At 39.9% G+C, this 26,582-nt stretch overlaps 1 protein-coding gene across 2 annotated transcripts; it reads left to right on the forward strand.

The window, feature by feature from the left end:
- Nucleotides 1–959: 959 nt before the first annotated feature.
- vcl (vinculin) lies at nucleotides 960–25,985 on the forward strand. 2 transcript variants are annotated; one of them, XM_011488213.3, is made up of 21 exons: nucleotides 960–1,306; nucleotides 10,656–10,726; nucleotides 12,873–13,023; nucleotides 13,573–13,681; nucleotides 13,834–13,956; nucleotides 15,454–15,614; nucleotides 18,557–18,650; nucleotides 18,767–18,914; nucleotides 19,729–19,882; nucleotides 19,964–20,139; nucleotides 20,579–20,769; nucleotides 20,977–21,176; nucleotides 22,005–22,133; nucleotides 22,232–22,381; nucleotides 22,468–22,576; nucleotides 22,656–22,958; nucleotides 23,040–23,164; nucleotides 23,242–23,427; nucleotides 24,155–24,358; nucleotides 24,435–24,539; nucleotides 24,613–25,985. In XM_011488213.3, exons 1-21 carry the CDS (start codon nucleotides 1,139–1,141, stop codon nucleotides 24,757–24,759), a joined length of 3,204 nt encoding a protein of 1,067 aa, XP_011486515.1. In that variant the 5' UTR covers nucleotides 960–1,138; the 3' UTR covers nucleotides 24,760–25,985. The 2 variants fall into 2 exon arrangements, with proteins under 2 accessions (XP_011486515.1, XP_011486516.1); XM_011488214.3 differs by having other exon boundaries at nucleotides 18,560–18,650.
- Nucleotides 25,986–26,582: the final 597 nt, after the last annotated feature.

The following is a 26,582-nucleotide window of genomic DNA, read 5'->3' on the forward strand; positions in this document are numbered from 1 at the left end:
GCTGAGGAAGCAGCAGGCCATCTTTGATGTCTATATTCACTCGTCTGAAGTCTGCAGGACACTGCATTTAGCCCACTTTGAGGACATGTGGAGGTCAATATATTTAGCGTTAGGGGGACATAAAATATGTGACAATTTGAACATGTGAAGGGAATACCTGGATGTGGCTGGCGTGGGGTTGCTGTTGCTGAATGTGTTTGGACATTTTTAGTACAAAAACTCCCCTAGATGGCATATCAACCCTCTGTTTATGTATGTGACCCACTTGATTCCTTCTTTTTGCACTCTTCCTTTTTAGGCAACAAACTGGTGCTGTGCAGGCCGCCTTGGGACTCTGTGGAAATTCTTTTGCTAGTTTGCTTGGCAGTTTCTGGATCCTCAGAAGTTTTTTTTAGTTTTTTTTCAGGAGGTTGGACAGATAAGGAATTTAAAAAATGCACCACACTTATCCCTGTGGGATTTTGTAATAATGGGTGCGGGATGGATTAGGAAAAGTAAACAACTCCTTCTGGTTTCTATTTACACACAATAGTTGTACATTTTCCTTAGCAAACTGAATGCATGACATTATGAAAACCACAAAACTAGCAAATTAGGCAGTTTTGCCATAGTGCTGTCTTTAAAAAAAATCTTTTTTTTTTATTAAATGCACTATTTCTCTTCTTCAAGTCAAATTTCTCAAGAGTCATTTATTGCCTTTCAAATGTAATGAGCTAAATTACAGCCCAGGAATCCCATGCTTCGCTAACAGGAGGCATATTTCCCTTTTTAGGACATAGGAGTGTATTACGTAATTTAGGAAGCACTCGGATCCAGAGCAAACGCTCCATTGGGAAAGAGGGCAGTGCTAATGTTGAGTGGCACTCAAAATAGCCAATCATTTTTTACAAATCTTGCCTAGCCGCATTCTGATTGGCCGCTGTGACTTACGACGTTCGTTGACGCACAGCTCGCTCGCGCTGTCCGAGTTTCCACCACCAGTTCATGGCTCCTCGGTGTAGTTGAAGTCTGCACGCTGTCCCGGGAAGAAGAAAGGCTTATTTAAGTTGCTTTGAGGTTTTATCCGTGTTGGAGTCGTAGAGAAACTGCCCTTGGTGGTGTGGTATTTTCTTTGGACAGCGTTAAAAAAGCAGCCAAAATGCCCGTTTTTCACACGAAGACTATAGAAAGTATCCTGGAGCCGGTGGCTCAGCAAATATCCCATCTGGTGATAATGCACGAGGAAGGTGAAGTTGACGGAAAGGCGATACCAGATCTATCGGCGCCGGTGGCTACGGTGCAGGCGGCCGTTAGCAACCTCGTCCGGGTGGGTAAACTTCTTTTCCTCCCATGATGGGAAACCATCTGTCGGTTCTTCGTGAATAGTTGTGGCTGGTCTGGTGGTACTTCAACTTGGAACCTACCTGTCGCTTTGTCCCTCGGGGTTCACCCTCATTCCTGCATTGAAACGATATTATACTGTTAAAAAAGACGTATCTGCATTATGTTATTCTGCCATTAGTTACATAGTTTCATACATAATTCCAAACTCTTTTGAAGTAGTCTTAATAAAGTGCAGTGACGCCCTTTTCCCCCCTTGAGACTGCGCCCTGCCTCCTGTAGCTGAGTGGGTGCCATCGCTGACTAAACTAGGACTAGAATTTAGAGAAAAAGTTTACATTTTCTTGCTACATATTACAAATGCATTGTTTTTTTAGTGATCAAAGATGGGGGTCAGCATCATACCGGTTAAGCCATATTTGGCTTTTTTCACTCATCAAGCACCAAATGCTTATATTTTTACCCTTATAGGCAAATCAGATACTACTTTTGAATTCTTTACATTACTTTTTGTATGGCATGAATAAAACAGAAATATAAATAGAAACTAGGATTTTCCGAAGATTTGATTTTTTTTTCTCTTTTACTTTTGACAAAAGCCCATATTCTTTTCAAAATAAGAGGCCCTCTATCTGGACCAGGTACTCCTACAAAATACCCGCTCCTATGAATATTTTATTTTTGGTGTTTTAAACATGTTCTTGTGTCATTTTTTCTCTTGATGGAGGAAACATTCAAAGAGAATAAAGATTAAAAATGGAATATAAGGATTGCAGGTTCGATTCCCCGCCTTGCACACCCATGTGTTGAAGTGTCCTTGGGCAAGACACTGAACCCCACCTTGCCTCTGGTGGTAGGTTGGCGCCAGTGTTCGGCAGTGGAGCCACCATCAGTGTGTGAAATGAGTGTGACTGTGAAGCGCTTTGGGCCTTGTAGGTAGAAAAGTGCAATATAAGTATACGCCAATTCAAGTTGTTGTGACTCAGGAGCAGACACATTCATGCCATTTGAAAAAGCTTGTAATTGTTGCATAGATAATACAATCGGCAGGCTATAAGCTCCGTTCCATTCCGATTCAGACAAATAGATCTATGTACGTCTTTGTTTTCCTCGACCGAGATGGCATCTTCTTCGTAACTGTATGGCCTAATAGCTTTGATATTGCTCGCCGCTTTTGTTGCACTGCTAATGTTAGGTTGGGGGGCCTGTGGGAGAGAGTGTAAACAAAGGGATTATGGGAAATGAGCCTAGGCTCCCTGCCAATAGGTCCCGCCCACAACTCAGAGGCAAATTTCTGATGAGCTACTGCTGCTCGGCAGAAACTAAATAAAAGACCACAGGGAAAGCTTTTACAACGATTTAAAAGATGATTGGAGTCGGACTTAAAACAACACGACAAAAAAATTGATTTTCTCTTGTTATACATCCCACCAACCATTGTTGTGCAGCATAGGAGGATATGCACACAATAAACTGACCAATCAGAAAAGATCAGACAATTTATTAAAGTTTTTGAAAGTATTATGTCAGCAGGATGTAAATTCACTTACATAGTTTATCTTGTAGTAGCACGTCAGCTATAAATTTTATAAACAAAACTGATCTACATTAAATCAATTCTAATTAAGTAACCCTTACTTCTAAAAATTACTTTTCTCTTCAGCCAGAGGGGCCACTATAGGGGTAAAAGAGCCAATTGTGGCCCCAAAGCCTCAGCTAGCAGACCCCCAGTCAAAGAGAGAAAACCATTCTTTAAAAAGATGTTTCTTGAATTCTAATCTGAACCAAATTGATCATTTTTTTCTTGTTAAAGTTTGAAAAACCTAAATTGAAATAAAAAGCAACACTGCCCCAATTGTTGAATGTAACTGCCTCTTAAAGTTCTGAATATCTAACTACTTTTAATTTGAAAAGTTTTTCTTCCTCCTTACCAACACTGCAATTTAAATTCTTTTGGTCCATTAATTATCAATTTGCAAAACTCTCCTAAATTAAGCAATAGTCCATTTGACCTCACCATCTGCAGTTTTGGGGTATAATTAGATGGAAAAACTCTCCCAGCCACAAAGCCGTTCTTCAGAACAACTGCATGGCAGGAAATGATAAAGACGTTTCCTCCATTTTTATCCTGAAACCTTAACCCATACATGGCAGTTTTGGAAGAGAAACCAAGCACTGGGAAGGGCTTAAAGCAGACATTGTTATTAGCCCACAAAAGAAAGATTTAGGCTAAATTAAGGCAGACATAACTGTAACTAACTGTCTGTTAATCTGTCAGTCTGGGCACTCCCAGATAGCCTGGCAGTTGCTGGGTAATACATTTGGAGAGTTACTCTGGTGACAGTCGAATCATGTAATAGATGGAGGGATGGTCTACATCTATTTAAACCCTTAGGTTGAGGCATTTTAACTTGTTTCTGTGTGTTCTCTGGAGCCTCTGTGAAACAGGTTTTCCTCTCTTTTTATCAGATTATTTATTTCTACTCCCCCCAGACTTCCTTCCTTTCCTTGGAATCAGAGAAAACTAAGGAATTTGTAGTGTTATGAGGAACATTTTCCAAAAAACGTAAAAAAAAGAAGATGATGTAAATTGTATAATTTCAAACTTAAATGATTATGTGTTGTCTTATAGGCAAGAATTCTGGCTTTGGAGCTATTTGATAGTTTTTCCACTGATAAAGATGCTGTATGGTGTGCTGTTAGGGGGCTTGTGGTGGGTGTGGGAGACAAAGGCACTTCCTTTACTGTTTTGGACAGAAAGTGTCTTCATGCAGAATTGAACAAATGTTGATGTGCGGCTTTATATTCATTTATTTTTAGTGCCTCTGCTATTAAAAAAAGGAACGAGTCATTGTGGGTTTTTATTTTTTGCGTTTGTGTTGATAGTTTTATTGTTTTTTCTAAATGTGAGCAACTTGGCTTACTATATATTTCCATATTTAGGGCCAACTTTAAATATGGAAATAGGACATTCTGGCTGACTGATTGACCACAAACACATGACTGTGCGTCTTCATTCAGAGATGAACTCATGCAGGCTTCTCCGGACATTCAGAATAATTACCAGATGTCTCCAACAATGGCCTAAATGACCACACACGTCTGTGATTATTTCCAGTTGCCGTAGCAACATTGCAACCCGTTATGAGGTCATTGAAGATGTCTGGCTTCACATTTGTGAGTAACATATTGCTGGGCTTACATATAAAGGATACTTAAGGCTAATCATTGTGTGCTTTGACTCCTTTATTTTGGGTTTATGGCGTATGAATTGCACAATGATGACTCAAGATAAACACTCCCACCTCTGTTAGACCTCTGTGCTGAACTGAGGTGAGGGTGAAATTGGATCTGTCTTCCTGCGCGAGCCGGAAACCCTGTGCCTGTGACGATGTGCCGCAGCTGATTTCATTTGGCTTCTTGTAGCTCTGCAAGACGTGTGAAGTCCAACTGCTCTGTTAAAGGATTGGTGGTTTCTGTCTTCTTCCTCTAAGCTGAGACTGTTAACCAACGGTTCTGCCTTTGCAAGTTTAATGTTGCAAGACAATTAAAACAAGGCTGTTGTCGAGAAATCATGGGGGAGATGGTCCTCCATGGAGAACGTCAGAATAAAGGGGAGGAAACTGCCTAATAGGATTTCTGTTGAACACTATTTACTTTATAAATCAAATGGAAGATCAGGAGTGCAGCAGAATTTGACTCTTTTCCAAATAATTCACAAATAACACATTAGAATATCTTATTGAATGCATATTAAAAGAATAATTAATTTTTCACTAAATATAATTTTTTTTCAATGCTCCCGAAGTCCATCTGTCATAAAGTGGATATTTAAAAAGAAAAATGACTATAAGTACATGTTTAAGTGTACTATATTTACATAAGTACATTTTTATAGTGAATTTTACAGCTAATATGGAATTTAAGCAATTTAGGAAACTTCATTTAAACATGGAATTTAAGGAATGCAGAGAATTCCAGACATGTCAGAATGTCATCCAGGAGGCGGGGCCTCTGATCCTTTGAATTGAGTTGCATACATAGCAGCTAAAAAGCAAGTCTGGTACCAAAAAAAAAGCATTTTCAGTTAAAAAGCGGAAGGACTAACTTCCCTTTGAAAATCTTTTTGGCTAAAAATAAACAGAATTACGTTCTTGGATATCCGTAGTTTAACAGAAGTGGAAAAATGAGGAAGCAGGCTGGAATTTTTATTGAATTGTAGGTGTTTACTCAGATCAAGAATTGGTACATCGATTTACTCATACTTTTTCTGGAAGGGCTTTGAAGTTAGGAAACCAGTGAAACCATTAACACAAGTGCTTTAAAGGCATACAAAAGAAAACGGTTCCTGTTATCTGAGACTCGGGCATCCTGTCATTTGCCTTGGGAAATCTTTCAGGGTACTACAGCAAGTCACAGAGGTAACTCAGAAACAGTTCAAGTCCAAAACAGTTACCCCGTTTTAACAAGAAAAGATCATGTTGTGTACTAGTCCAGTTTTTACTTCTACAATGTTTGCAGGTTAGATTTATGGAGTAGCAGAGGAGGGGAGGGGGGTGTTGAAAAGAAAACACAGGAAGTGGAGCTAGGAAGACCTGGCAGCTGTCAACCCCGCTCCAAACAGGAATGTGAGCCAGCTTTGGGAAACCCAGCTGTTTATGGGTCTATGGCTGCTGACCATGACTAAGGTCCACATCAGAACTCTCTTTTTAGCTAATCTTTGAAGGAGAAAGCCGACTATTATGAATGTAAAACATGTACTTTTCATATTAGCAGTACTGGTACTAACTTTTTAGGGATTAACATTAAAGAAAAAAGAAACTGTATTTTGAACCACTGAGCAAACTCTGGTAATAGTGGTTGCCATGGTGAAACATAAGAGGAAGCTATTCAAATCCATCTGAAGTTCATAACTTACTAGTGAGTTTAACTTGAAGTAAAACATATAGATCATCATGCTGAGTCAAAAAAACAACAATAAATATAATCCGTTTTTAAATACAGTCTAAAACCACAATAAGTAAAAAACTATTTCGGATGGTAGAAATTGACAGATAAATGTTTTTTTTGTTGCTTCCAAGCCTGTTTAGAATCCAACTCTGATGCAAAATAAAATCATTTTTTTGGTATTTTTAACATGGCGTTTTCTGATTATGGAGGACAAAAAGATAATTAAGCTCAAAATTGCATTTCTCAGTATTTCTTCATTCAATCGTTGTAAATCAAAAGCAGACAAAGAGATGGCGTTTGAAAAAGATTGCATTTTTGACGTAGGCTCCCTGCTCCAAGCGAGACGGCGTGTTAACAGATGGGTGATGGGAAGTCTCATTTCCAAAAAAACCTTGTATTTATTGGCTTCTATTTTGAAGAGCTTTGCTAATAATTCCACCTGCTTCTCACTCCCACCTCATGGACTGTTAGACTCCAGCAACAGGAGAAAGATCTGACGAGTAAAAACTTTTGACTGCCAAACTTCATTTTGCCCTGGCCAAGCAGGCCGTTTGATTTGTGTGCCTCTCATCACCTTGGACTCACCGCGTGCGACTGCATCCTGAGCCAAATGAATAAATAATGTTTGACGCCTCTTGGCAGATGCAAAATAAAGGCGCTGGCCTTCAACGCAACCTCTGCTTCCCCTTTGATTCATAATTAGACAGCGGATATTTGATAAAATGGACGGCAGAAGTTTCTGCTTCAGATAGAACAGTCATGTTTTTGACTGCAGCAGTCAAAATATATCCAGTAATGTGCTGCTGTGAGGAAATCATTGTTGTTGAAAATGTCCCATTGCAGATAATCGTGGTCACTATAACGACTGCAGCATTGCTTCAACTCTGAGCAGTATGTGAAAGGAAGGCTCTGTCTCAGCAGCCCTGCTGCTTTCAGAGTGGCTTTTCATCCAGTGGCAGAGAGATGGTTTGCTTTAAACAAAGCCCAGCTTGTTCTCAACCATCAGACACTCCATCAAGAAACAAGGGTTTCCGGGTGGTAACGGGCTTGTCAGTGTTTCCACTCCAGAAACTTCCCGTCGTTAGTATTGGATGGTATTTTGACAGGCTCTGAATCTGCAAGACCGATTGTGATCATCTTTTGATCTATTTTAAAAGGGTTGTCAGTGGTCTCTTTTAATGGTGATTATCCCATTTTTAGCCAAAATCCAAAAACCTGTCGTTCCTGCAGAGCGGCAGTAGTTCATTGGAAATTAGACTCTGAACTGTGGGCGGGGCCTGTTGGCATGGAGCAACTCAACCCCTCCTCCCCTCACTACTGCTGAGAGCTGTTTGTTTACACTCTGTCGTGCTAGATTACAGCCCCTCACACCCTCAACCTAACATTAGCGGTGCAACATTGGAGCTATCCAGCCGTACAGTTTTGAAAAACAGAGACATACATGGATCTAGTCGTCTACAAGTGAATGCATCAGAATGGAGCAGAGTGGGGAACTTGTGGCCCGCCCATCTCATTTTCTACGTAACAAACAGTAGTTTTTAACCTGCACCTGATTCACAACAGTTTGAATAAAGAAATACTCCCCTTATATACACGTCCTCCATAATCAGAAACATGCCAAAGGAGCATGTTAAAAACCCCAACAACACCATTTTCATTGGAGTGGGTCTTTAAAAAGTTAGTGGAGGTGAGCAGCTGGATTAAGAAAAACCTGCTGATATCAGCTGCAACACTTCCAATTCAAGACGCATGCTCAGAGTGGAAAAGACCAGCCATCACAAACTGCTCGACAACAATATATTTAAACTTGGGCCACTGGTCTATTTTTAAAGAACATTACTTGGAGCACTGCAGCGGAATACCAGACAACAGGATTAGGCCAAGTAAGAAAGCAGTAAAAAGATGACTGTAAGAAGCGGATGAGTACGTCCTTTAGTCTTTAATGAACTCCATTTCAAAAGTTTCTGCCTGGTTCTTTGGGTAAAGTATGACTCAGCATTTGCTGAACAGCCACATTTGGCCTCTAGCCTCGGCACGATTCCCTGCCTTTTTTGCTCCAGTGAGGTCATGTCAAAACTTGACTTGATCTTGTGTAAATTTCTGTCTGTCTTCGCAAGCTGGAAAGACAAATAAACGTCTTGGTTGAACGTCAAAATGAAAAAACCAAAAAAACAAACAAAAAAAACTGTTGCAACCCTTTCTTTTTCAAGAAGACACAAATATTTCATACGTTAGGGAAGTCTCAGCAATGCCGAGGTTACTCAAACAAAGGCAACTCTCTTTTTCAGTAAAAGCACAGAACCAAGAAAATGCTGGCAAAAGGCTTTTTTTTCTTTGTGATCTAATAACCGAATAGTCTTTAAAAAAACTGCAACCAAGTCTACCCTATAAGCAGGTTTGAAAACAGAGAAACCTTAAAAATAGTACAAACAGGGAAACTATTTTAAAATCTCAAAACGAAAAATGAAATGAGATGGGACAACTTTCGTTTTTCATTGCCATTTGTTCATCTTTTGACATTTCTCTGCTGGAGACAGGACCCCAGTGATGCCCAAGCTCTAGTTTGACACAACCTTTAACCCTAATTTATAACCCTGCAGTTCCTCACAGTCCCTTGAGGCCCAGTGAAAACGGGGTGTTAAATGCATGTGTGCTCAGCTCCACTGCTGCCTCCATGTCAACCGACTGGAATGGATCTGCTACTCTCCTGAAATGTTAACAAGAAGAGCCTTGGGAATTTTCCAGTTTTATCCAAACTGGAAAAGAAAACAGAAACAGGCAACTGTTGTTTCTTCCTCCTCTTCTCTTGATAAGTTCAGGATTGCGGTTCAGACCTTATTGACAGGATCCCCGGGCCTAAAAAGCGGGTATGTAACATCCACATTAATTGTTATGACGGATGTTGCTTAAAACGAGTACAAACTACACAAAACTATTTTCAGGGCACAAAACGGTAAAATACTAAGTTTAGTAGGCTGCAAATGTGTTGCATTGATACAGAATATTGTACTTTTTAAACATGTTTAGCATAAAAGGTGAAAGAAAACGCATATTACTTTTTTTGTGTTTATAAATGCCCCATCACAAACGCACATGGTTTGTCACTCAACATGGTTCATGTTTTTCCCCACAGAGCTGAAGTCATGTTGGAGGACATGAGTCATTTGGCTTCTTTACTCATTATATTGTGCTGAGTCCTCGGGTCCCCCCAAAAGCTGCATTACCCAAATCATATGTCTAGGAGTTGGACACAGAAAAAAATAAAGAACTCCTTTTAAAAAGAAAAAAATGAACGCAATGACCTACAGTAAGACGGACTTTTAGCTGCAACTGACATGTGGCCAAAATTATGGTCAACTCGTCATCATCATCATCTGGTGTTTGCTGCAGACTGAAACACACACTTAGTATCAACACCAGACTCCTGAATTGATTTAGTTTATGTTCACAAGTTTATCTCATCCAATATGATTTCATTTTATGGATTTGTTTCAATTTCTGACACACAAAAGACACATTTTCTGTTAAATATTCATTATTAAGATGACTGGATTTGGTGACGTCAACCTAGAGCCGGCCTCGGCAGCGTGTCTGCGTTTTGCAGACGAAAACTAACGCCATCCAAACTTTTGTAAAGATGGATGTGCATATTGTGCACATAAAATAAAAGCGTTTAGCTTAGCGTAAAAGGTGTGAGAGCGTTTGTGTCAGCCTGGGGGCGGAGCTGGCTCTTCCTGGAAGGGGCTGTTCTCACTGGTCTAAGTCAGATTGCTAAAACCTGCTCGCTTTGTGGATTGGAAGGGGCTGGTCTTCAGAGCGCAGGTTTTTAGAGGAATACTCAGAAATGCATGAACAGATCAGAATACCACTTCTGGGTTTTTTTCCATGAGGAATTAACATTATAATAATCATATAAGCTCAAAATATTGATTTTACATGGTATAGGCCCTTTAAACTTTTCCTGACAAAGTGATGAATTCTTGCATTAAATTCCAATAGAAAGACAAAATGTATTTAAAAAAAACTCACCAAAGATTCCATATCATTCTATCTATATCTTTCATGTCAAAATATTGCATATTGTGAAGACAACCAATTTTGAATTAATTTAAACACAGCATGTGTTTAAGTTGGCATATATGTCCCATTTGTTGGCCTCTTTACATCTAATTTCAGTACTTGGGTGGGGCTCATTTGAAGCAGCGTAACATTTCTGTTGCCATTCGGTACCACTGACCTGCAGAATGGTTGCTGTGCAGACCTTTGGTTAGGTCATGAAGGGCCTTTCTCCTTCATGACTCTGAAGGAAGAGTCATTTCATGGTGTAAAAATCTAGTTTTTTTTAAGCTGGGAATGTCTTCTAAATGAGTGCAAATGTTTTCCAGGTTGGGAAGGAGACCGTTCAAACTACAGAAGACCAGATTATGAAAAGGGATATGCAACCTGCTTTTATCAAGTAAGATCTCCACACTCATTCGAATGAAGAAAGCGACACATTTTTTTTTAGAAACAAATGACTCCTTTTCTGCATTCTGGAACTCACTATTCGCTCTTTGGCTCAGTTTGTCCTTATCTGTTCAGGTAATGGCCGGTTGGGCTCAGGGAAAGGTCAGACATGGCATGCTTCGGAGTCTTTTAGCAATTTACATGAAATGATTTAGTCTGGCGGGACTTCCTTTTGCTTTCTAGGAGTGAGACCAAAAAGCATCAACAGATATCCAATAAAAGAAGAAAAAAAAGAATAACTGACTTAAAAATGAGAACTAAATGCCCAAATCATTCCCCCCCCCCAAAAGCTTCTGTCTTATGAGTCACTAAGTGCTTCTTCCTGTTTGAGCAATGGAGAAGCAGCAGATCGTGACAGCCTCCAAGGTCAGATATGAATCACATCGGCAGGCACACGTTGTCGAGCCCGACACATTTGGCGCCTCAAAGTCAAATCGTCACCCTGTCGTCATCCATCAGCACATGTGCTGGAATGCATCTCCTTCACTAAATATAGTGTCTGCTGGGTTCTGGGGGTTGCACAGCTGTTTCTCTGCAGTGCTGGCTGAAGGACATTACTCGCTCAAATTGCAGAAAAAAACTCATAAAATGCATAATGTGTACATTTATATGACTTTTTGTTCTTAAAATGAGTTTGGACTTCTAAACACTTTGAAAAGGTTCTTTACTGGTTGGTTCTTTTGTGAAAATCTTCCACTAAAAAACTCTGACCTCAACAATTGCCCTGCAGGCAAAAGTAGGAAGCCTGCAAACCGTGGGAAATAAAACATGTGGTGGTTTTTGGCTTGTTGCCTGTTTCCACATGCTTAATGGCTGTTAATATTGTGCAGGTAGAATGTAGGACTCCTGCTGTGCAGGTCAAAGAGTACATTTTACCCACAATGCAACAGCAGCCAAAGGTTTAGGATCAGGATATAAAAGTTGAAGTTGAAGCTAAATAACAGATTATCACAGGCTGTGCAGATGATTAAACATAGATACTAAAAGACTAAAAGACATTCTACACATAAATGTGTGGAAATTATGGCTTTAAAGAAGACTGAACAATAATCTATGGACTCTGGCTTAATGCTTGGTTAGAAGCGGACATGACCAAGTGTGAGGCACAGCAGCAGAGCTGTGGAGACCAAGATGAATTCATCTTAAATCAGAGTTATTTAAAGACATGTGTCACTCTCTGAGAAAAGACAAAACCCAGAGGGGAAACTGGGTCATGCAAAGAGCAGAACCACGCAAAGTACAAGTACAAAAAGTATCATCAGCAAAGCTAGTGTCAAAATGATAAAGATGTTTTAAAGTCAAAGTTCAGGCTACAATCCAAACACTGGAAGTCTGTGGACAAGAAAATGCCCAAACGTCTAAAGAAATGAAGCCTTGTCGTACAATTATGATCATTTTGACTTTGGTTTTGTTTAAATGATGGTGACAGAGTAAAAACTTCCTGTTATTGAACCACTGTTATCTGATTATTTTGTTTTTACACATAAGAGGGTGAACTGACTTATGTAAATTTGCAAATCACTGAATGTTCTGGGAGCTGACATCAATCAAGTCCAACTAAAACTTCAAAAAGTCTGTTATCTTCTCTAAAATAGTAGAAATATTCACGTTAGAAAAGCTCCAAATCAAGTCAGCTTTATTTTTGTTTTCCATTTGCAACACTGATTCATCAGAACAACAGCCAGTGCTATTGTTAACCAGGCCCAGATTTGATTTCCCGTTCTGTTAGAGAGAAGACAACCCTTTCATTCAAACCAGATTTCTGAAGTTTTATTGACACGTGGTCTAAAATTTGTGTAGGACATAAAAAAAAAACTTTTTCTTCCATGAAACGATTAGTTTTTGCAGTCCTTTAAAACTCTAGGCAGTCAAACCTAGTTAAGGATTCGTGTTCTGGGTGTAAAATCATTTAAGTCTGAATATTTTATTTCATATTTGTTTTTTATCCAATAAATATTTACACTGCTCAATTATTACTTTTGTGGGTGTAAGGGTGATGTTTGAAAAGACAAACTAACAAAAGAGAATCCATGTTTGGTCTCTAGTGTTGAGTGACATGTTTGGTCTTCTCCCTTTCCACTTTTTTCGCTCCGTAGAGTGGAGAATGCATGCGCAAAGCTGGTGCAGGCTGCTTCCATGCTCAAATCGGACCCATACGCCGTTCCTGCTCGGGATTTTCTGATCGATGGTTCCCGGGGCATCCTGTCTGGAACATCTGATCTGCTTCTGACCTTTGATGAAGCTGAGGTATTTATAGTTTTTCTTTTCCCACCCAGAAGAAATCTGCTGTCAGAACAAGATTTAGATAGAGTAATATAATTAAATGTCAGTTAGAATGCAAGAGTTTTTGGTGCCTGTGAAGGATAAAGACGACCAGGAAGTTAATAAATATTCGGCTCAGGTCGGGGTAACACTTTATAAATCACTTAGGCACACTTTCTAAATCTTTACCCAGACGCGGGTTTCATCAAGCGCATCCATCTTTTCCGCTCTGGGACACTAAGGGAAAGCGAGAAGCTGCAGATCAGCACTTTGGAGCACATATCAGGCATCTCAACACGTCTGCAGGAGTGATCAGTCAGCAGTGCCATCGTGTTTTGCAGCTCAGGGATCACTGTAGAAAAGTGGTGACTCCTGCAGTCCTCAATAAAGCTGAACAGAAGCAGGCGACAGCGTTGTCCTGTCCTTGTGTCAATAGAGGGCATGTTGATATTAACAGGCCAAATGTGTTGGTATGAGCCTTTTCTGTTGCAATGAAATGTTTTTTCCTTTTTTATAAATTTTTTTTCATCTCAGGTCCGTAAAATCATCCGGGTGTGCAAAGGGATCCTGGAGTATCTGACTGTGGCAGAGGTGGTAGAATCAATGGAGGACTTGATCACGTACACAAAGAACCTCGGTCCAGGTATAGGCTCATAAGTGCATGATACTTTAGAACAGCGTTATGTAGGTCAAAAGAGGATATATATACAAATGAAGCATTTTCTTTACAGTCTGAAACATGTTGTTTTAAAACGTCAACACTATTGACCTGTTTATTTGTTTTTTTGTGCCCAGGTATGACAAAGATGGCGAAGATGATAGATGAGCGGCAGCAGGAGCTCACGCATCAGGAGCATCGGGTGATGCTGGTCAACTCCATGAACACAGTCAAGGAGCTGCTGCCCATCCTCATCTCAGGTGTCTACACGGCTTTCATAGGAACATCAGACCGAGGGATGGGTACCGTTTGGGCTTCATCCGGTGCTAAAAAATGAAAAAGCAAGCGCATTTTTTTCCAAAAATATTTGAAGTCTCCGTCCAATCGTCTTTTCTCAGTGGTCTTTTAATTATGATTTTGCCGTTTATAGGCAAAGTCAAAAAACCGGTGTTGTTTTCTAGGACAAAGTTTCTGCAAAGCGACAGGGGTTCATTAGAAATTCACCTCCGAGTTGTGGGCAGGACTGTTGGCACAGAGTAACGCTGTCCCCTTTCCATCATTCAGATGTCCTACTGCTCTCCCTCTAGTTTACAGCCCTTCTCAACCGCAAGCTAACATTACCAGTGCAGCAAAAATTCTGAGAAATATTGGAGTCATCCAGCTGTATAGTTTTGAGCCAGATGTCAGCTCAGACGAGAAAACTCAGGATGTCAATGGATCTCTTTGTCAATAAGCGGATGCATTAAAATGGAGCGGAGCAGGGAGCTTATAGCTTACAGAAGTTGCACGTAAATTAGTTTGGGTAGCCATCCCTAATCAGACGCCAGTTTGTTCAGGTCACATTCTCCTGGAATTCTGTTGTAACTTTGATCCAGAAGACATTTTGTTGCTCATCTTATTAGCTTCTTCCGTCTGACATGTTTAGACCACATGTCGGTAAAAATTCAAAAATGTTTTTTGTTTTTTTTGTTTTCTCTCTGTGTGTCCTGTGAGAGGAGAATGAGGAACCAAATCTGGGCCTGGTTAACAATAGCCCTTCTGTTCTGATGAGTCAGTTTGGCAAATGTGTGTCTATGGACAACCATAATAAAGCTGACTTGATTTTGGTTGTTTTTATAGTTTCTATGTGTAAAAACAAAAAAGAACTTCTAATGGTGGTCCCGTAAGAGAAACGTTTTCCCTTTCCATCATCTAAGAAACATAAATGAAGCCACAACTATTACAATTCTTACAACAAAGCCTACTTTTGAAGACTTTTAGGCAACAAATTCGATCTCCAGTGTTTGGATTGGAAACTTTATTGTTTTGACAGTAGCTTTGCTGATGTAAGGTTTTCTGTCATACTTTCATGTTTTTTTAGACACCGGAATGCTTTCTCACAGCAACTGTCAGAAAATACCACACATCTTCAGTCTTGTCGAAGTATCCTGAAATGAAAATAAACATTTATGAGTTCAATAGGATAGGTCTGAGCTGTAGTTCTCCCCCCCCCCCCCCCCTCTTGTTTCTCTCATCATCTGCTCACCTGTTTTTGGTCAGTTCATCAACAGATGATGGTTGGCAATATTTAGCCACAGCTAATGTATTATCCTTTCAAAGAAATGGATTTTCCTGATCCTTTAGTATAGCAGAAGCTTTTCAAATGAGGACAAAATATCTAGACTTTATCCAGGGGTACCCTCTTATAGGTAGATACCAGCTTTAGTCACTTGTAAACCCAATTTTTGTTTTAATTGTTTGAGTTTTTTTCCTCTTAGGTATCAAAATCTTTGTAACAACCAAGACGTCAGGTGGACAAGGTGTGGAAGAGGCTTTGAAGAACCGCAACTTCACCTTTGAGAAGATGAGCGCTGAGATCAATGAGATCATTCGGGTGCTGCAGCTTACGTCCTGGGACGAGGACGCCTGGGCCAACAAGGTGCTTGCAAAACACCAACCTTTGCTTTTTGTTCATCTTTACACCATGCCCACATAGGCTGTATTATGTCCTGCTAATTAAAATGTTCTCTATTTTTACCAGATGAAAGTATTCTGATCCAGTTAGCACATGCTCAGTTACAGATTATTGATAAATATTTACCAAAATAGTTAAAATTACTTAAAAAATAAAAAAAACCGCTAATTTGACTAAAGAAGTCTTTGAAATCCGTTTGTAGACATAAGGATTATCAGGGTGTGTTCAGACTGGACACATTTGATCCATTGAGTTTGTTTCCCCTGATTCTTCAGAACAGATTTTCATTCTGAATGCACCCATCGCTAAACAGCTGACTCTCGGGGCCCATCTTTTAAGGCTTTCGCACTTCTTTTCCCTTCCGACTGAGCTTCGGTTCGCTCTGAGATTCCTCAGTCTGAATAAAATCGGAGCGGAGCAACTGAACCAAAACAGCCACTGTAGCCGACAAAAACAGAGTAGGAATGTAGCAACAGATGAGCCGCGGATAAATATAAAGCAACGACTGTCTTGTTATCAAACAGAAAAAAGGGCCCAGCTGTTTATTAGTTAGAACATTGATTTCAACACCGCTTTTCTGTCTTGTTACACAGTACGCTGTGCTGTGACGTCACCCTAAAAGCTACCTTGTAGTTTATTCTCTTATATTTAAAAAATACAACTGTTGAAAAAAATAGTTCACTGCAAAATAAAGAAGCAATTAGAAATTTCTACACTACAACAACTGAAATGCAACTTACTAAAATGTGATCAGATGAATTCTGACTCATCAAAACCGTTTTTAATGTGACACACATAGCTTCTCACTGTTTTCCCGACAACCTGTATGTCATAACTCTTTATCAGCATACTTTCTTAGCTGTCTTCTTGCCAGTAACCGCCCTGCAGCATGACTCCAAAAAAAGCGAGGAAAGAGTAAAGAGTTGAGCCCGACGTTGATACAGACGTTCGAAACTTGTGAGCAAAATATAAAGTTTGAATGTACTTAAAGCACAGGACTTCCATCATTTCTGCCTGTAGTTGCTTTGCCCCGCCCTTGTAATTCCTGACCAGTGAGTGGAGAGATCTTTAGTCACATGGGTTTGTTTACAAGCTTTAATCTGGAACAGGGCGTCAAGTCAAGTCCCCTTGATGGCTGAATACAGCCCAAACGCAAGGCTCAGGACTCGATCCGGACCAAATGAAGCAGACTGGATCTGGTTACAGATTGAATACAACCTCAATCAAAACTCATCTCAAAACACTAGATGTGTTTTATAGACCCACATAACTGTCGAAGAGATTCCAGCAAGTTTTTTTTATGTATTCCTACAAAGTTTTTCCTTAGTTGCTGCTCTGCATCCTCACACTAAAAATGTTCCTGTTGATGAAGAACCCTTTGGTTCCATATAGTAATATATTTTTTATTCTGTTAAAGCTTCTGTGAGGCTATGTGTACTGTGTACTGCTGTCTCTGTGTATTTGGTTCTGCAAAATCCTCTTCTGTATTGTTCCACTTTTACTTTTGTCACGTTTCTCTTTTTCCTGCTCCTCAGGCTGTCTAGTTAATCTCTGTAATTATGTGGTTTTTCTCTTTTCTTTTGACTGTTTTTGTTCCTCTTTTCTCCCGTGTAGAAGGTAAGCCTCTCCTCTGTCGCAGCTTGTTTGCGCAGCAGCATGTCTGGAAAAGAAAGAAAGAAAGAAAATAGTTTGTGCTTTTGTGGTGTCATCGTATGCTTCTCTGTTTGGAGATGGAAATGACCATCCGTAGAGTCCATTAGGAGTTGAGTTATTGCTCTACTGTTGGAATGGTTTGACGTTGAGGATGTTTTGCTGACATGTGGATCTTTGCAATGTTACTGCCATTCATTTATTTATTTTTATTTCTTTTGAATCATAACATTGCATCGTATCGACATCTTTGCACCCCCCCTTTAGTTAGTTGTCCTTGGAGAATTGAAAGCCCATGTCATGAGTGTCCGGCTAACACAAAGTTTTCCTAACTGGCTCATTTGCTGTTTTAACCCTTTAAATGTGGTTTATTCTTTAAAAGAGGTTTTGAAGAACGCTAAGCTTAACAGCCCTCTTTTGGTAGAAGTGCATTCATTTTCCTTAACTGGCTTTTTCCTTAAATTGGTTGCTGAACAGCAGCTGCATACTGAGCATGTCTGAGCAATAAACTAACCCGCCCACATAACTATGATGTAATGTCACACCTTTGTACTTCCTCTTTTTCTTCTTCCCTGTTTATTTTGGCTTTGTTACAACACACTTAGCTGTTCTCACAAATATGCCCTCTTTTGTTTTAACACAGACACTATTGTAAAGTCTGACTCTCAGTTTTTGATCAGATTTCTTAACAAAAAGGAGTATTTTTTTTTATCATATATTGACACTTTATGAATCAATGAAGATTTAAGCTCTCCTCTGCTGGGTCTGGCCCCGCCCCATTTGCCTGCAGGACTTCATTCGCTCATCTGGGCCCATCATGGCTGATCAGTTTGTTGTATTTCCATCTAATTTGAATGAAATACAACATAAAATCATTGACTGCTTCACCATGATGCCCACAGTATTTACCAAAAGCAAAGGTAGTGAATGCCGTGCTTTGCACTGCTGTTCCACACAGATGTTGGCAAATGCTGCACATAAATGTTCAGGTTTTCGTGCGATCATGAAAATCAGCAGCTCAGAGTCTCAGCTAACCTGGAGAATGGGATTCAGTAAAGAAAAATGATCCTTTTTTTTAACATTAAACGTATTTATGTGCATCATATATGGACAGGAACTTTACAGGAATGCTGACTCAACGTCAGGGTGGAATATTGCTTAAAGCGGTTTAATGCTTCATGAACGGAAGATCTGTTCATGTTGTGTGGTTGCATTGATTCTATAAAAGATGTTGATTTATTCTGCTTTGTAACCCAAAGGACACAGAATCCATGAAGAGGGCTCTGGGGCTTATTGACTCAAAGATGGCACATGCCAAAAACTGGCTAAGGGACCCAAATGCTCCACCAGGTATGTCAGGACATAATGATCATCCTACCAATATCCACATCCTTTACTTTTTCATGAATATTGAGGTACTTTAGCATCAACATGTACGTCTGAGTTTGCATTTGCTGTATTTCCAGGAGATGCAGGGGAACAGGCCATCCGTCAGATTCTGGACGAAGCGGGAAAAGTCGGGGAATTGTGTACGGGAAAGGAGCGCAGGGATATTGTGGGCACTGCAAAAACCCTGGGCCAGATTACAGATCAGGTGTCTGAAATGAGAGCCAGGTAAAGTCTGTTTCTACTGACAAAAAAAGAGGAATATACAGGCTTATGTATATGTCTTGAAATATTTCATTGAGTATTTTAATCTTTTCTTACACTGGATTTTAGTTTGCTGAGTAAAATGTAGTCATTATAAAGGGAAAAGCCTCTTTCCTGTGTTAAAGGGAAATCAAACCTGTTATCACAAACACAGAGCCACAGCAAATAAGCAGCTGTTTCGTGTTAAATCTGTCATAAACACAGAATATCTACGGATGCTTCTCATTGAAAGTAGAAGCAAATAACAATTTATATTAAAAAAAACAACCATAAACCCTTAAATTTAATGTAAATAAACCAAATAAATTCAGCATTTTTGACTTTTCAGTTTTAAAGTTTTATAAATATTAACATTTTTGTTTTGTTTCATTGTCATGTCATTATTTTTATGCAGAAATATTCACCACTGTTGATGTTATTATACATGTAAAATCACACAGTCTGTCATTGGTTTAGGTTGTGTGAGCTAAATATTTGAAAATGGTTTTTTAAAGTGGAAAATGTTTCTTGTACTGTATGTGTTTTTGTATTTTAAGCACTCCCTGTAGCGTGCATACACATTTATGTTAAAATTCTCATTTTGGAGATGTTCTTTTCCAAAGTTCTAGATTAAAGAAATGTATGAAGGGACTTGGGTCGAAACAATTGAGAGCAGCTGGAGTTCTCGTTCTGCAGACTCAAAAATTTGGGATCCCAGCCTTTAGTAGGGAAAAAAACCCTAAAACTCCATTTATCAAACCATCTAATGACATCCATGTGCTTTCTTTGTTCCCTACAGAGGTCAAGGAGCATCCCCAGTGGCCGTGCAGAAGGCCCAGCAGGTTTCCCACGGGCTCGACGTGCTGACAAACAAGGTTGAGAATGCGGCTCGCAAACTGGAGGCCATGACGAACTCTAAGCAGGCCATCGCTAAGAAGATTGATGCTGCACAAGTGGGTCATTGTAACTCAGCTGAGAGCTCAGAGGATGCAGCATTTGGATTGTTTTTGAATGTGCGTTGTGTTCTTCCGCAGAGCTGGCTTGCAGATCCCAAAGGTGGCCCTGAGGGAGAAGAGAACATCAAGGCTTTGCTCACAGAAGCTAAGAAGATTGCTGACATGTGTGATGACCCCAAGGAAAGAGAAGATGCGTTGCGCTCTATTAAAGAGCTCGCTACTCTGACCGCCAGACTGTCTGACCTCAGAAAAATGTAAGTTCATTAGTGCTCTGAAGGTAAAAGTTAATAAAACCAGGGGAACAGGATTTTTTAGTTTTTGTTTTCTTGTTTGCTGTTTTTTTTTTACACCATTTCTATACCTTTATTTTGACTCTATGCACATCCAGGAAATAGGGTTTACTTTAAGATCACCCAAGTGTGCAAAATATATAGTCTTGCAAAGGAATGTGGTTTTTAGGTCTTCCGTTTGGCAGCACAGTCAAGATGTTATCACATGGGTATTGAATCTTTTGATTTGGTTGTTGAGTTTTCTTACAAGTTAAAAATTAAGCAGGAGACGTGTAGTTCTGTTAAAAAGTGTTGATGAACTTTCTAAAAATTGCCAATAGGGTAGTGCATGGACTTTTGGTCTCACAGGTTTTATTTCAGTCACATATGATTGTTATTTTACCTAAAATGCGTTTCCTTAAAGGGGTAAAGGTGACACACCTGAGGCCAGAGCTTTGGCCAAACAGATCGCTACAGCTCTGCAGAATCTGCAGTCCAAAACCAACAAAATCGTGACAAACAGCCGGCCTGCAAAGGCAGCTGTGCACTTGGAGGGAAAGATCGAGCAAGCACAGCGCTGGATCGACAATCCCACCGTGGATGACAATGGCGTGGGTGAGTCTGGCCTCCAAACTGTCCTATCTCTCTGTCTTTATCACACAGCTTCACATTCCTTTCACTGCTCCATCTGTGGTTTTACTCTATAAACTGTATAGTAGCAGTATAAAAGCACATTTGTATTTTTTGTTTTGTTACGTTTGAAAATTAAAGCAAAGGTTTAACCCAATAAAGGGCTTTAAATGGTTGTGCGTTTTTTTCCAGGCCAGACAGCTATCCGTGGCCTTGCAGCAGAGGGCCGCAGGCTGGCCAACGCTCTTCCTGGCCCATACCGCCAGGAGCTAATGGGTAAGTGCGAGCGGGTGGAGCAGCTCATGGCCCAGCTGGCCGACCTGGCAGCCCGAGGGGAAGGGGACTCCCCTCAGGCACGTGCTGTGGCTCAACAACTCCAAGAGGCTTTAAAAGTAAGACTGCTCCCACAACCATCCCCTTTCTTTAGTCCCAGTTGACACATAAAGACAGAGACACAGCTCCCTCTGCTGGACAGTAGGAGAAATACATTCACAGCTGCTCTCTTATTGCTTCCATGGATGGAAACTCACACATATAAACTGCTAAAACTAAGAAATAAAATAGATTTAGCATGTAAAAGTGGTGGCTTTATAGACCCTTTTTATAAAAATAAATAAACTAATCTGCATTAAATTACAAGAAAAGTGGAATCACAGTTTAAGTTTATTATTTTATTAACATTTAAATAAGCATTAGAGCCGTATTTGTGTGTGTTTAAAAATACAGACCAACAAAGTCATTTTAGATGGTGAATTTGTTTATAGATGCTAGAGAAACAAAAAAGTGAAAGTGGGTTATTACCCAACTTCTCATAATCTGATTTTTTTTAAAAATACATTCAAAATTGTTGTCTTTTCAGAGGCTTGATTTGGAGAAGGTGGTGTTTCTATTAACTTTTTACTGTAAACCAAAAATATGTTACCCACCCCCCACCCCCCAAAAAACAAAAAAACAAAAAAGTGGTATTTCTTAAGAATAAAAATCACAATGAAGTATTAGGTATTTGATTCATAAATGTATGATCATTTCTGTTTAGCTTCTACAAATAATTCCTATTTTGTCTTTAAATAAATTGATCATTCAACCAAAAAAAGCTGTCAACAGTGGTCCTTGAAACTGTTTTTTATTGATGACTTGATCATGTTGTTGAATGCTCTTCCCTGCAGGTCTTACCTGTACTGTTATAACCTGTCATAAAAGCCTTTTCCTTCTGATTTCAGGACCTCAAAGGACAGATGCAGGAGGCAATGACTCAGGAGGTGTCCGACATTTTCAGTGACACAACCACCCCCATTAAGTTGTTGGCAGTAGCTGCTACTGCCCCTCTGGATGCTCCTAACAGAAATGAGGTCAGTGCCCTCCCCTCTGTAACCTTCAGTTTTTATGAGCAATGATGCTCTAATTGCAAAAAAAAAAAATAGTTTCCACTGATTTTTTGACTTTGTAGGTCTTTGACGAAAGAGCTGCCAACTTTGAGAACCATGCCAATAAGCTGGGAGCCACGGCGGAGAAGGCGGCTGCTGTTGGCACGGCTAACAAAAGCACAGTGGAGGGAATACAGGCTGCCGTCAAGTCAACCAGAGACTTGACACCACAAGTATGTTTCTGTTTGTGGATTCGGTCAGCTTTAACCCAACCCATATTATTGGTGACTTTTTGATTTATTGCTATTGTTTATTTTAGGTTGTATCTGCTGCTCGGATTTTGCTGAGAAACCCCGGCAACCAAGCTGCTTATGAACATTTTGAGACCATGAAGAATCAGTGGATCGACAATGTCGAGAAAATGACAGGTAATGTTGCAATGCGTGAATAGATAAACCTCCTTTTAGACCAAAGTGTAAATTCTTATGGTCCTCTGTGGATCTGTAGGTCTGGTGGATGAAGCCATCGACACAAAGTCTCTGCTGGACGCCTCAGAGGAAGCCATAAAGAACGACTTGGATAAGTGCCGCGTGGCCATGACCAACCACCAGCCTCAGATGTTAGTGGCTGGTGCGACCAGCATCGCCCGCAGAGCCAACCGCATCCTGCTGGTGGCCAAACGAGAGGTGGAGAACTCTGAGGATCCAAAATTCAGGGAGGTGGTGAAGGCTGCATCCGATGAACTGAGCCAGACAATTTCTCCTATGGTGATGAGTGCCAAGGCAGTGGCTGCAAAAATCCAAGATCCGAGTAGGTTGCTGTTTCTAACTGAAGATAGACGAGGGTTTGTTTGTGCGGAGCATCCAGATACGTTTGTTTTTTGAAAACCAGGTCTTCAGAAAGGCTTTCTGGACTCTGGTTTTAAGATCCTCGGTGCTGTGGCAAAGGTCAGGGAGGCCTTCCAGCCCCCAGAGCCAGACTTCCCACCCCCTCCTCCTGAGCTGGATCAGCTTAATGTAAGTTATTCCATAGTTAAAAGACTTTACATTTGTTCAGCAGGCCTACATGAACTTTTATGTCTCCGACCTTCTAGCTCAACGATGAAGCAGCGCCTCCCAAGCCTCCTCTTCCAGAGGGTGAAGTCCCACCCCCCCGACCTCCTCCCCCAGAGGAAAAGGACGAGGAGTTCCCCGAACAGAAAGCTGGTGACGTGGTGAACGAGCCGATGATGGTGGCCGCCAAGCAGCTTCACGATGAAGCTCGCAAGTGGTCAAGCAAAGTAAGTGGACCCCAGGAAGCTCTCTACTCCTGGTTCTAACATACAGAAAGGTTGATGCTAAAAGCTGCGGAGAGGTTCGATTGATATCTGATCAGGTCTTTCAGATGAGCAGCTGCTTTGGTATTCTGTTAAACCAACAGCAGGGTCATATTTTGATTTTGTAACAAATCAACTTTAGCAGAATAATAAGTCTGGTGATCCTCTTTTCCTCATACCAGTCATTGTGGGAGATCCCTTTGCAAATCTCAAATCTATGCTTTGTCTCACATTTGCGCGATGTCTTTGGGATTATTAAACCAAGTGTAGTCAATCTTTAGCATCAGACAAACAGATGCACATATGTTTGACTCTAGAGTACTTTAGAGCAGTGGTCCCCAACCACCGGGCCGCGGGACACTTGGCACCGGGACGCACAGAAAGAAAAAATAATTTCCATTTTATTGTTTTTTTCGAAAAAAACGTTTTATTTGAAAAATGACCGGATTCTCTCTGTTACGTCCGTCACACTTAACGCACATCAAAGTCGCGACACCAAACATCACGTGATAGTTTTACAGTTCTCAAGTTTTCAGTTTAACAGAAATGACTTCTTCTGACAATGATCTCTGCTTTTTTTATGATAAATGTATGAAATTGGTTTAATCTTTGACTTTATTGTCTTTAAATATTTTCAAAAATGTTGTGATGTAAAGCCTTACCTTCTTACTGAATCGATTATTTGTTTTAGGGAAATGACATCATTGGTGCTGCCAAGCGAATGGCCCTGCTCATGGCAGAGATGTCCCGCCTGGTGCGTGGAGGTAGCGGAAACAAGCGTGCTCTCATCCAGTGCGCCAAGGACATCGCCAAGGCTTCCGATGAGGTCACCAAGATGGCCAAGGAGGTCGCTAAGCAGTGCACTGACAAACGGATCCGGACCAACCTGCTCCAGGTCTGTGCAGCCCTCCTCACCTGAGAGTTTGGACGTGGACTTTGACGGGCGTTTGAGCGTATGCCTTTTGTTCCAGGTGTGTGAGCGCATTCCCACCATCAGCACCCAACTCAAAATCCTGTCTACTGTCAAAGCCACCATGTTGGGTCGTACCAACATCAGCGAGGAGGAGTCGGAACAGGTGAGCAGTCTTTCAGACAAATATTAAAGCGAAGAGTTTCAAACACTTAAAGGGTTATGTTGTGCGTCTTTAGGCGACTGAGATGTTGGTCCACAATGCTCAGAACCTCATGCAATCTGTGAAGGAGACGGTAAGGGAGGCAGAAGCCGCTTCCATTAAGATCCGGACAGACGCGGGCTTCACCCTCCACTGGGTGAGGAAGACCCCCTGGTACCAGTAAGAGAAGGGCCTTTGGACTCCTCCTTCATTGTGTCCAGCGGTCCACAGAAGGCTTTTGACAGACATGTGCTACGCCACAGCTGTGGGTGAAGCCGTTTTCCTTAATCTGGAACGGTTGCTGTTCTGATAGAATGTAAATGATGGGATTTGGTAGACAACTACATGTTAAGCTTATTTGGATGAATCCCAGGGATATAAATATTTTGGTCAGAGATTAGATTTCATTTAATGTAAGGGTAATATTTCAGGGTCTTTTCTAGATCCAGGTCACATTAAGTTAAATTTAATTAACCATATTTTCTTGACCATTTTTTTTGTCTTTGTACTGGTGATTTTCTGATTTACTCACTTATGCAAACAAACCTGAAACGTTAAGTACAAAGAGAAGCTATAAGTACAGAATACTGAATACATCTACTGTAGTATTGTCAATACAAGGGAAATAGAAGCACTGTTTTTCAGTTTCACTTAATCCAGTTGTAGCGGCCTTTTTCTTCCTTCTGCCAAAGATTTTTTAGCAATATATTTTGAATTTATACTTTTCTTAATCGAACATAACTTAGGGGCTATTGAAAACAATGAAAAAATGGATTGATAAAAGTATTTGTTGTACATGAACTATAGTAGCAGGTCTGTTTCACACTGTGTACTACTTCCACGTCTGTTGCTAATTCAGCTAAAACGATATCACCTACTTTTTTTTAAAGCATTTATATTTATATAAGGCACGGTCCGTTTTTGTTACGTAAATTGCACAATTCTCAGTAGTCAATAGAGAGCGGAATAAGATAATGCAAAGCAATGAACTTTTGATTTTCTTTCTTTTGTTTGGACATGTCTTGATACACTAAACAGAAACGTCCATGTTTTGTGACGACTGTAATAGATACTCTAAAACGTGAAGACCTTTTGTTGTAAAAGTGTCCTTAGAATCTTCTAACAACTGATGTGCCTTTTAAAATAAACTGTTTTTGCAATTCATACGGTTTGCCCTTTAAGTTGTTTTTGTATTTGTGTTGCAATGAATTTTTTTACGATACATTTTTGCATAGGATACTTATTGAAAGTTCAATCCAAATCAGGACTTTTATGGTGAGGTTAGGAGGAATGCAAACCTTTTTTTTTTCTTAAAATGGTATAACCTTGGTGGGTTAAAGTGAGTTTAAACATCAGTTTGTTAAAAGATTATTCACTATTTTGTATTAAAGCATTTTACAGCACTTAAAATTGTGTCTTGATTATTTGTTTGGTTTGCAAACATGCATAAAAATACTTTAATTTGGGGTGTAAAATTTTTGAAATGCAAGAAATTCTCCTATGCTTGTTGACTTTGTGTATTAAACAGTATTTTACACTTGAGGTTTATTAAGTACACTTGAGCACAAATATAAGTATAGCAAGTATACTAGACCATGTATGTGTAGTGTAGGAAGTATACTTCTTCAGACCAAATTGGAACATTTTAAGTCTACTATAGAAAGATCCTATTTTAAGTAAACTTCTTGCTGGTAGTTAAATATCTAAACAAACTCAGCAAAATGATTGAGTCAAATAACCACAAAGGTATATAAAAAAAAATCAATTTAACAAATATATTTTTGTCTTTTTTGTACAGATTTGTTAAAACAAACAAAAAAATCTTGTGTTTTATTTGTATTAATATCAAATTCTTCATATATATTTTAGTTTTGTCTGTCTTCATGTGAAGTTTCCATAACAAAAACCAAATCTTTGAAATTTTAAAGGGAAACCATTTTAAATGCAATGCTTTGTAGTTTGGAATAGTGCAGAACTGACCAGAATTTAACAAATAATCAGAAAAAA

The sequence above is a fragment of the Oryzias latipes genome, chromosome 19 (genome assembly GCF_002234675.1).
Source record: "Oryzias latipes chromosome 19, ASM223467v1".
In the NCBI taxonomy this organism is placed as follows: Eukaryota; Metazoa; Chordata; class Actinopteri; order Beloniformes; family Adrianichthyidae; genus Oryzias; species Oryzias latipes.

What these genes read in the sequence shown, in the direction of transcription:
- vcl (XM_011488213.3), top strand. Translation starts at nt 1,139, where the DNA reads ATGCCCGTTTTTCACACGAAGACTATAGAAAGTATCCTGGAGCCGGTG. An exon ending in ATGCAACCTGCTTTTATCAA is followed by an intron (nt 10,727 to 12,872) that starts GTAAGATCTCCA and finishes TTCGCTCCGTAG; the next exon opens with AGTGGAGAATGCATGCGCAA. An exon ending in CGTGGATGACAATGGCGTGG is followed by an intron (nt 20,770 to 20,976) that starts GTGAGTCTGGCC and finishes GTTTTTTTCCAG; the next exon opens with GCCAGACAGCTATCCGTGGC.